Below are 11,405 nucleotides of genomic sequence, written 5' to 3'. Positions count from 1 at the left end.
CTCAGCTTTGCCATCTGGGCTACAGACAGGAGCCAAAGCCCCTCCCCTGCTCTACCCTCCTCTTCCCCTGACGCAGTCGGCCTTTCTACTGCAACACACAAACACACACACGCGCACACACACACACACACACACACACACACACACACACACACACACACACACACACACACAACACACACACACACACACACACACACACACAGAAAGAAGTACAGACCTACACACACACACGCACACACACACACACACACACACGCACACACACACACACACACACACACACACACAGACAGACACACACACACTACACAATAGGAGTCATTTGGGCACAGACAGAAAGACAGACAGGCAGAAAGACAGACAGACCTACACACACGCACGCAAGCACTCACACATGCACGCACGCACACACACACACACAGACACACACGTTCACAGAGGCTCACACACATGAACGCACGTACGCATGCACGCACGCACGCACGCACACACACACGTTCACACAGAGGCTCACACACATGCACGCACGTACGCATGCACGCATGCACGCACTCACAGGAGACAACAAGTGACCTCTTGAGTCCACTGAGTAGGTCAAATGAGAGGCAGAATGCTTGCAGAAGTTGGCAGAAAAAAGAGCAAAGAAGACACAAAAGACGTGACACAAAGTCCCGTCACAATTATCATAAACAAACAAATGGGGAGGGGCTCTATTTCATAGTTGGCTAATCCAATTCTCAGTGCAATTAATCACTGTCTGTGTAGCTATTTTGGCAGGCAAAGGCTAAATTGAAGAAGAAAAAAACCCTACGTCCTTAAAATAATTTCTCGCACCTTAAAATAATTCCCACCATATATATCTTCCTTCCTTCCTCGAGGTGGAAGGAGATGGAAAACTCTCTGAGTCATCAATAAAATCTCAGGTCTGGATATTATATAGAGATGCAGCGAGGAGTGCTTGGGTGATTTGGACCGGTGCATTCACTTCGGGGCTGAGGGAATGGAACGTTTTGGAGAGTGACAACAGGCTGGGCCCTTCAGCAACGGATCCAGAGCCAGCGCGAGCTGCCTTTCCCATACCAGTTCAGGTTTCAAGAATGATTGAAGGCTGGGAGGAGGACTGGTCTGAGAATTGAAAAGATTTGCAGAAATGCAGGGCCCAGATGCCCAGGGGTTCTCGCTCATTTAGAGGAGCAGGGCCCCATCTAGTGTCCAAACATGGAACTGACACTGACACTTTGACTTCCCCATTTGCACAATCATTTTTTTTTTCTTCTGAAGTTTGTTTTTAAATGGCATAGATAACTTCCACTGCTGTGTAATGATTAAATATCTACTTCTACATTGGAACGCTTCCTCAAACTACAAATATTCCTTAGCAACTGTGCTAGTGAGAGAAAAAACAGAACTGCTGGTGTGAGAGAGACTGCTGTGCAGTCAGGCAAGAGTTTCGTTACAGACAGGAAGTTCTTTGCAGCAGTGAAGCCACAGATGACAGACGGCTCAAGTCAAAACGAGGCTGCTAAAAAAGGGAACAAAATAGAGGGCCCCCAACAGAAAGGAACTAAAAGACAAAAATTACTAAACCACCGGATTTTACAGGGGACACACACATTCAAATTGACCTGGCTCCTGTTCACATATGACTACATTGACTGAGAGCCACCAGACTGGGGATCTGCTGCCTGACAGCGCTCTAAACTGAAGGGTGGAGTCTGTCCATCACGACATCACGGTTGTCATCGCTGTCCACATCACGCCACGCTCAGTGAACCCTGCTGTTGGAGGTGATCCCCAGGTGGCCACGGTCGGGTCGCAACCCAAACGGCATCACAGGGCAGGAGGCATCATGGCGTACCAACACAAGCTGGCAGAGAAGCTCACGGTGCTGTGCGACAGGGGCCGTGGGGTGCTGGTGCGGATGAACCACATAAAGAAGGTGAGTGCCCAAGACTACTGAGTCGAAAGAGCTACCGTAAGCTGTAAGCAAACGTCATTGTACTTCATTTTGGAGCCTGAAGACGGTTTCTTCGGTTCCGACCTGATGAAAGGTCAAGTGTATTCAAGCAACAAACTGAAGTCCATCAGTGTATCCTCTCAGCTCCTTTGACTCAGGAAGAACCTGGACGAGAGAGAATCTTCACACATCGGGAGAGTTAAATTACATTCTTAGGAAGGAACAGTGACTTTGGACTTCTCTCGATGCTTTCCTAAAATAAGGAACCTGATGGTCTGCTTTGCACTGGGTGCAGGAATCAAAGAATATGAATATTTTAGCGGCCATTGAGGAAACATTTCTTATTAAGGACCAAATAGTGCAAGAATCCATTAGGCCGTGTTCCATTTTCTGGAGGCAAATCCTGATAAAACATTAATTATGAAGGTAATTAGTCATGCTTCAAAGGAGCGTTTTTAACTCACAGTGAGGGGCTGAACAGCAGTGGCCTAGCCTGCCTTTTCTGTGAGAAAATGTTTCTAAATCAGGCTATTTACAAGAGAATACCAACCACATATCTTTAAATAGAAATTTGTCATTTTACGATTACACACAGGGATGTCAAAATCATGGCATTAAATGGTCGTTAAGTAATAGCATACATATACACAAGTATTCTTTAGTGGAATACTGAATGTGTATCTATGTCATTGTCCTATATCATGTGAGTTCCATAGGCTCAGCATTTCGGCTATGTTGACATGTATTTTGTGCATTGGTCCTGTGTTTAATCGGTGCAGTTGTGTTGAACTCAAGTCTTGAATTCTTGAAGTCTGCTCTAACTATCTGAAGACACAGCAAGCGAAAGAGGAAGTGCACACAGGAAGTGAGGGTGTCCTTGTCACACTCAAATAGAGTCTGGTGATGAGAGAAGGTGACAACCAACTCGAGTCTGCTTTCAATGTACACACAATCTCCCACTGCAGTATATTACAACAAATTACACTTGAGTGTCTATGACAGTCTATCAAAGTAAGCTTTAGAGAGGTGCCCTGACATGGAAGTGTGAGTGGAGAAACGAGAAAACTGGATCAGAGTATTACCATACCAAGCACAAACGCCCTGAAATATGGCATGAGAAATCCCATGAAAAAAAAAAAACATCAAACAACACAAAGCTGTAATCGACTTCCGGCTTGACATGACTGGCTTTGACGAGTATGACAACTCTGAGTGCTTGCTCGCTTGCTTGCAAGTTTCCCAGTGCCACTCTGACTGCCCTTTGTTCCTCTCTTCCACAGACATGTGCAGACCCTAAAGCCAAGCCTAGCTTCCTGACAGACAAGGCCATGGAGTCTGCCATTAAGCACATCAACAAGAAATTCCCCAACATCGACTTCAGGGGATCAACTGTGAGTATACTGTTTGGGATGTGAGGCACGTCCTTGTGCTGCCTGCAGTGGTGTAGTCTACGAAGAACGCGGCTATACGGAGCATACCCACTTCTAAATTTCAGGGATTTCAGTATACCCACTTAAAATTGATTGATCCATTGTTTTGAATAGCACAAATATATACAATATACCCACTTCAAAAAATGCTCAAATATACAGTATACCCACTTCAATAAAGTAGACTACACCGCTGGCTGCCAGCTATGCTGCTCATCCACGTCACATGTACTCTTCCACTGGTTGGCAGGTACTTGTGGATCTATGCTCCTCTCAAGTGTGGCTTTTTTGAAGGTTCTCGTTCTAGAAGACGAGGTTCCGATCGCAGGGTTCTGTCTTCACAGTGTCATTCACTTGTCACGTGTCAATGTCATGCACACTGACGTCGGTTCTCGTTGCAAACGTTGTCTAGGATAGGGTGTAGTGGGTAGGGGTGTGGAGAGGGTGTAGGGGGGTGAGGAGGATGGGTGTTGACAAGCCACCGTGCCGCAGAAAGCATGTACGCACAGCTTGTGAGTGACAAGAAAAGTGTAGAGAAGACAAAAGCTTCCGAGGGGAGTTTGCTTTGCTCACACATGCATGACTTTCTTTTCGAACATTAATAATTCAATGCTGCTATAAATAGCTGCATTTTCAACTGGGGAACTTCACCAGATAAACTGCCCGCCCAAGCACTTCAGCGGCAGCCTTTTGTTAACGTAGCATGGGTGAGTTCATTCTATTCTTGTGGTGTTTAAAACCACAACACTGTACACACTACATGTATTGAAGCAATCAATAGCATATTATGTCCTGCTATTACACTGCTCTTTGACCATGACTATTCTACACTATACGTCGGCACATAAGGAGAATAAGGTTAGGACTGGTGTACTGCACTGCATGTGGGAATATTTTGGAATATAACTATGGGTCAGAGCAATTTATATTTTCATGCTGATGATGAAAATGCAGAATAGCATCTAAGATTAAACATACAGAACAACACACTGCAGATTATGGACGCACTGTAATGGCAGACTGGGAACAAAAAGCAGCCCCCATGGCATTTCCCTCCACCAGCTGCCCACATTTCATAGTACCAGTCTGTCACTGTAGGACAGTGATTCTCAAAGTTCTTCAGATCGAGGACCACTTTGTCCCCCCAAAAATGTTCAGGGACCACCTGTCAACCGAATTCACAGTTGACGGGTGCGAATTTGATAGCCTACTGCTAATTTCGATGCAGATCAGTTACTTTTCAATCACATTACAAGTCTGTATTTTTGTGGTGAAGCTATGTTTAGCTGTGTAATAGGCCTAATGTTAAAAATATAGCCTACTGCTAGCCCATCACGGACCACCTGAGCTCTGTCGCGGACCACCAGTGGTCCCCGGACCACACTTTGAGAATCACTGCTGTAGGAGAATATGGAGATCATTGGTATTTATTATGCACTACTAACTACAGTGCATACAGTAATTGGGAATTCGTGTTCACTGTGGCTAATGACAATAAATACAGTAACTTCATACTGAAGCAACCCTCTCTGGTCATGACAAATACAAGTTTTTATACACAATATCAAAAATATATAGCTTTTTAAAGGGTATACTGTAGTTAGGACTGACATCAACTCAGCTCAATTACTGCATAAAGCAATTGGAATCAGTCAGACCAATCAATATTTTGCGTTTTTTGGTGTTGTCAGATTATCACAATATTATACAGCATATTAGAAGGGTATGGTTAAGAATGACACTAGTCATATGTTGTATACTGTGTCCTAAAGGTTAGGAACTTGGTCTTTGAATCAGAGGGTTGCATATTTGAACTCCACCCTTAGAGTGTGTGTGTCCCATCCATACACATTTATCCATACGGTAGATGAATTACCCATGAGCAAGTCAACTCATCCCCACATTGCTTCAGGGACTGTAATCAATACCCTGTAATAGCGGTAAGCCGGTTCGGATGACTACTTCGGCTAAGTGTAATGTCATGTAATGTAATTTGGGAACATATTAAATTAGCGATCATTAATCAATACCTACTACTGTATGCTAATGCAACCCTATTGGGTGGTGGTCTCCACAGCAACAGCTGAGCGGTGTGCAGAAACAGAAGTCGGCCGTGCTGGAGGTCCTGAGCAGCTACTACGACTCCTTCATTGACGTCATGGAGTTCAGGGTAAGGCTCTTTAATCATGCCCGTGTCTTGATCTTTTCACACGACAATTTATCAAAACCCTGTACGGTGGTGGTCATCTGTGTCAGACCAGACGGCATACCCCTCAACGCCCACCATCCCCCCTCAACCCCTGACCCTTTCCTCCAGAACTAATTTTGAAACCCAAAAGGCCACTGGCACCTGAGGTGAAGGGGTCATTTTGGTAAAGACCAACCAACTCACTCTAGTTTTTGCAAAGCACTGTTGGATTTCTGTGATGGAAGCCAGAGTCATGAGAGAATGGTTAGCTGTCACAATTCAAATGATGCTAATGAGGACGAGGGAAAAGGACATACTTGTCAGTTGTCACTTGTTGTTTCGATTGGACTCGCTTTGATTTTTTCTTTCCAACAGCAAGTGCTGGTTGTTTGAAAGGCCCATTTTATGACTCATCTGTTGGAACAAAATAATTACAGTAATTGGCTTCTATTCAGGCAGTGATTCATTCACGGGGTTGTTCGTGCCAAGTAAACATGTGTCCTCCTTTTGTGATTCGAGATTATTTCTTCTTTCGTGAAAATAATGAATGTCTTTTTTTATGACACTGTTGTTTTAGGACCACGTTTATGAGTTGCTGAATACGATAGATGCCTGCCAATGCTTCTTCAATATTGTAAGTACAATTTAACACACTTCAGTTACCTGAATGCAGTCCATTTAAATGCAGTCCATTTACCATTTAGATGAGGGGATAATCACTTTGTAACAACACCTCAATGCTCCATTTGATACATTTTGGGAGTGAGGAGTGCTTTTAAACTTACTTGGATATCAAAAAGTAAAGAGATTGTTTGGATTGGGCTGCAAAACTGACTGAACAATAGCAAGCTCCAAATGACATATTGACTGATCTGGAATTAGACATGCCTCTTACTCATACAAAAGCAAAAGTGTGACAGAATTGAGTTCTGGGCAACAAAATGAAATCGATGGCAACCTGGCAGATACCTCACTAGAGGTTGACGCAGCCAATTTCTGACTCAAGCTTTCATCATATTCTCTTAGTAACATGATCCTTGCACCTCAGCACACATGCACACGCACGCAGCCAAACCGCCCCAGTGTCAGCACAAATAAAAGCGTACCCTCTCTCCTCACCTCAGACCAACTGAGAGGTTTTCCATAAAAACTGAACAGAGGAAACATAGTCTCTAAATATAATGCAGAGGTAGTATGGTTCTATAGTATACTCTCTAAAGTGACTTAAAGTTATGGTTATAAACTGGAAACTGGAAAGGGAAGTCCATCACAGGTGAAGGATGCCATTCATATTCCAACATTGTGTACCTCACTTCACATGTCACACGTCATACACTTCACCATGCCATATTATCATGCCATATATATTGACTGCGGCTGTGTCTCAAATCACGCACTTGTGCACTTCGGCACTTCGGCACTGCTTTTCAGTGCCTAGGGCGCTCACGCTGAAAAATTCAGTTGAGCCAGTGCACTGAAAGTGCCAGGATGATCCCCTAACAATGGCGGAAAAATGCAGTGCTTGAATGATGGACACTGCACACACTAAACGGCTGCCATGTTGACAATGACACAGAGGAAATGTGGCATTCAGTTCAGTAGAAGAGTTTGGTCAACGGTCTCCTAATTCTGTAACTACTGTTGATGGGACACCAACCTTTTCATGCCAACCAAAGTATTGTATGAGTGATTGTTGTCCTTTGGGGTGAAGGACATGGAAATACAAGCACCAGATGCTGTGCATTGTTAACAGTAGCCAACTCATATTTTGGCGAGCTAATGCCAAGCTCAGCCATCACTTCCAGCGAGGGCACAGTGCATAGTGCTCAAAATTTTCCACAACACTATGCACTGAAGACCCCAGTGCACTGTGTGCACTGTGCACTGACTGTCAGTGCACTGACACAAGTGTGTGATTTGAGACATAGCCTGCATCTCTTTCGCAGCACCTCGTCATAAAGTAGTGTAGCAATGTGTCAAAAGATCAGTTGCAAGACATTGCTAACAACAGCCTCGTTTGCTACGCTAGCTGCAACGCTACTGTATATCTAGCATACCCTCTGATATTGCACTGTATTACATCACTAGATCACCAGTGGCGCTGAACTCAGGTTGACCCTTCTTATGGTGATGCATGTGTCATCATGACTTAACCCCTGCAAGCTCAGCCATAGCTTCATACCTTACATAAGCCATCCAGAGTATTTGCAGCCTAGCAGGCGTGAACAGCTTCCACACATAGGGTGCGTTCCAATATGCGACCTTGCATCCTCCACTTGTGCTTGTGGCCTCGTACCAGGAAGTAATATGTCATGATGACATCACTGACAACAGTATTATATTTCAATATCTCGCAAAAGCTCAATTGTAAAGTTATTTTCTCATTTGAAAACTGGATGGTGAAGGAAGAATAGTCCCCCAAAAATTGTTTTGGCTAGGCTGACAGCGGGGAAACTTATTTGTTTTCTCCACGGACGCGGGGCATCAGCAAAACGTGAGGCCACAAGCACAAGTGGAGCGCAAGCGCAAGGTCGCATATTGGAATGCATTCATAGGCTTCATGCCTCTACTTGACTCCACATGCATTGCCCAGAGGTCAAAGCCATGCTAGTCTGGCCTGGAACAGACAGAGAGATGCTGCAGTGTAATAGCTACTGGCAGGGTTTAAAATGAGCACCCAGCACTTGCCAAATGCGGGGAGAAAATGTGCTTTGGCAGATAATAATAATTTGGCTTATTTGCTGATGGTCGGCTGGAAAAAATATGGCTCATGTTCGACTAACACCTTGATGATGTACTAATCATATTGCCTCCAGACCTCTGCACTATCTTTAACTTAGTCGTTCCTTACATACCGCAATAAGCCATAATCTAATTTTATATTCCTTCTGTCAGTAAATTCACTATTCACACTTGCTTTCATTTTCAAGGGAAAGTTAGTTTCAATGGGTTACGATGTCAATGTCACAGCTGTACTCATGGACTTCTTTACCCTTACACCAGGCAATCAACTTTGACTTCACCAAGAGCTACCTGGACCTGATAGTGACCTACGCCTCGGTCATCCTCATGCTGTCCCGCGTGGACGAGAAGAAGGTCCTGGTGGGAATGTACAACTGTGCCCACGAGATGTCCAATGGGACCAGGTAATCTCATCTGGCAGACCGGATAATGTCCTGCCTGTCTTTATCAAGCTCCATTAGCGCCGCTCACCGCTGACCTCTGCAGACTACAACATCACCTCTCCTGGGTGCATTTCTCGAAAGCGTAGTTGTTAGCAGTTAGCAACTTGGGTAGTTGCCAATGGGAAATTGCATTGCAACCAACAAAGTACCTACCGTAGTTAGCAACTACGCTTTCGAGAAATGCACCCCTGTGTTTTTCCCTTCTGTCCTTCTACTCTCCATCTGGCTGTTTCTCTCATTCACTCGTGTCCTCTTTCCATGCACAAAGGCAGACACATCTGCGTCTAGAACTCACAATTTCCAATGATTTATAAGCCCAGAGCAAAGTCAAATTAAGTGTCACATTACCGAGTATTGCAACACAACTGCAGCTCTCACACAAACACACATACAAACCCTGTTGTCTATCTCTGTCAAGCTGCTCGAATGATACAACTCCTGAGTAATCTAAACAGATCGTTTGGCGGGAGAATGACTGATCAACTGTGTCACCGATGACACTGACGGTGGCTGCCTAGCAACCAATGTGTCGTGATAAGAGCCGATTCCATTCGGAATACATGAACCAAAATGGCATCTCCTCTCCACCGCCATTACCCGTGATTGCCCATGATTACACATCGCAGCACCCACCCCCCCTTCCCGTTACCCCCACCTTCCCCAAACTAATTGAGGTCTAATTGGTTGGAACGTCAGCAGTTTCCAGTTAACCTTTTCAAATGGAACTCCGGGGTGGCCTATTGGCACATGGGGGCCACCCGTTGAGTGGCTGTCTGCCATAAAACAAAAACAGCAAAATGTATCTGATTGAATAATACAAGGGGCTGTTTTTATGATGCACCGCTAGCCAAATAAAATAGACCTGAGTACGTATGTATCAGAACACAGCCATCTCTGATCTTTCACAAACGCCCACATGTGTCGTGCTACTGGCAAGGTCCTGCTTTGGTTATGGCAATAATAGCATGTTTTGGATGTCACTTTAGTTGAGCAATAATGACATGAACTAACCCATTAACTAACCTTTGTTGCAGTGATCCTGCTTACCCCCGTCTTGGGCAAATGATTGCAGAATATGATCACCCCATGAAAAAGCTCACTGAGGAGTTTGGCCCTCACACCAAGGTGAGATGAACAAAATGCTTGAGTAAAAGTCACTTTACCAAGGCAAGGCAAGTTTATTTATATAGCGCATTTCATACACAGGTGCAACTCAATGTGCTTCACAAAGTTAACAAATGTAAATGAAAGGAAACAGGGAAGAAAGAAGGAAATAAATTAGAGTCAAAAACATTTAAAACATTAAGATAAAACACAAGGTAAAAATAATAATACAATAAAATAAAACCAAGTGCATCGTCACAGTATCACCATGGTACATTACAGATAGAGAGACAGAAAAAGATTTGCCTTGTCTTGCTTACTTACTTGTCTAATAATTTCGCACAGAGGGTCGAGACTTTGAATAACTCAGCACCGATTTCGGGTGAGGGGGTGAACTCTGTTGAACGTTGAAATGATTGGATCTGATTTGACCCAATCTCTGTCTGACGTTTGGCCAAAATGCACCCATTGCTAAAATATGCCAAACTACAACCTGGTACAACGTGGTAGACTACCAGACCCAGACGAAAATGGTACTTCAGGGAATCCTTACTGGGGCATACCTGTCAACCATCCCTAATTTCCTGGGAAACTAATTTTTCCTAATTTTGACTCGTTTCCCGATTTCTTCCCGATTTCATTTTTTTCCCGGAAATATCCCGGATTTTTCACATTATCAAAAAACACTGTCAGTCCAGTAATTATACCCACGGCCCTGTCCGACGAGCCACACCCCCTCTTGAAGAGAGATACTTTTTGCTTATCCAGCTACCTGCCAAAAGATTGTAGGCCAGATATGACACCAAGAATTGAAGTTCCTTGAAAATTCGAGCTGTCACCCTCAAGCTCCGTAGCGCGTGCGCCCACTCTTTTCCTCAGAAACCGTCAGTTCATGCAACGCATAACAGCCTCGGAACAGCGAATCATGCGATTAACCTAATCACAACCTGTACCAGTTTTGCACGAACAGACAACTTGTGCGACAGAACAACAAGAAGAAACTCATTGCGTTTCTCCACGCTGTAGAACGTGTGCTGAGGGAATTTAGACAGTAGCCTACTGTCTACAGGCTCACACACCGTCCGATCTGTCCTAGTCATCCCTTGCGTTGACTGTCAGAATTTGGCCTTGAGAAAATTTCCCGGATTTTGGCTTAAAATATGGGAATTTTCCCGGATTTTGGGAGCTCAAAGTTGACAGGTATGTACTGGGGTCATGGACTGATTAGACTAGGACACACAGCCAGACAGCCAGACCACCTGCACTACTACTGTATGAATTCCAGGCATAATTAAAGTGAGCCATAAGTCCCTTGAGCACTTCAGATAATATGGCTTTACAGCAGTGATTCTCAAAGTGTGGTCTGGGGACCACTAGTGGTCCGCGACAGAGCTCAGGTGGTCCGCAAAGGGATTTCTACTTTTCCAAGACAAGCTAGCAGAAGACTATATATGTAACATTACTACAAAGCCAAACATGTCTGAAGTCATATTTTCGACAAAATAAGACAGGCTTGTAAATGTGAATAAAAAGTATGT

General features: G+C 44.3%; 1 protein-coding gene across 1 annotated transcript in view; it reads left to right on the top strand.

Moving 5' to 3' along the window:
* Positions 1-1,542: 1,542 nt before the first annotated feature.
* The window catches only part of nckap1l (NCK associated protein 1 like), a 56,169-nt gene continuing 46,306 nt past the window's right edge, over positions 1,543-11,405 (top strand). The window contains exons 1-6 of the mRNA XM_063214857.1: positions 1,543-1,942; positions 3,241-3,351; positions 5,468-5,560; positions 6,156-6,212; positions 8,582-8,724; positions 9,798-9,888. Coding sequence (XP_063070927.1) covers positions 1,853-1,942; positions 3,241-3,351; positions 5,468-5,560; positions 6,156-6,212; positions 8,582-8,724; positions 9,798-9,888 — 585 coding nt within the window. The 5' untranslated portion in view covers positions 1,543-1,852. The remainder of the gene's footprint in view (positions 1,943-3,240; positions 3,352-5,467; positions 5,561-6,155; positions 6,213-8,581; positions 8,725-9,797; positions 9,889-11,405) is intronic.

This window comes from Engraulis encrasicolus, chromosome 14, assembly GCF_034702125.1.
Source record: "Engraulis encrasicolus isolate BLACKSEA-1 chromosome 14, IST_EnEncr_1.0, whole genome shotgun sequence".
NCBI classification, from domain to species: Eukaryota; Metazoa; Chordata; class Actinopteri; order Clupeiformes; family Engraulidae; genus Engraulis; species Engraulis encrasicolus.
This window is presented reverse-complemented; position numbering and strand designations above follow the sequence as displayed.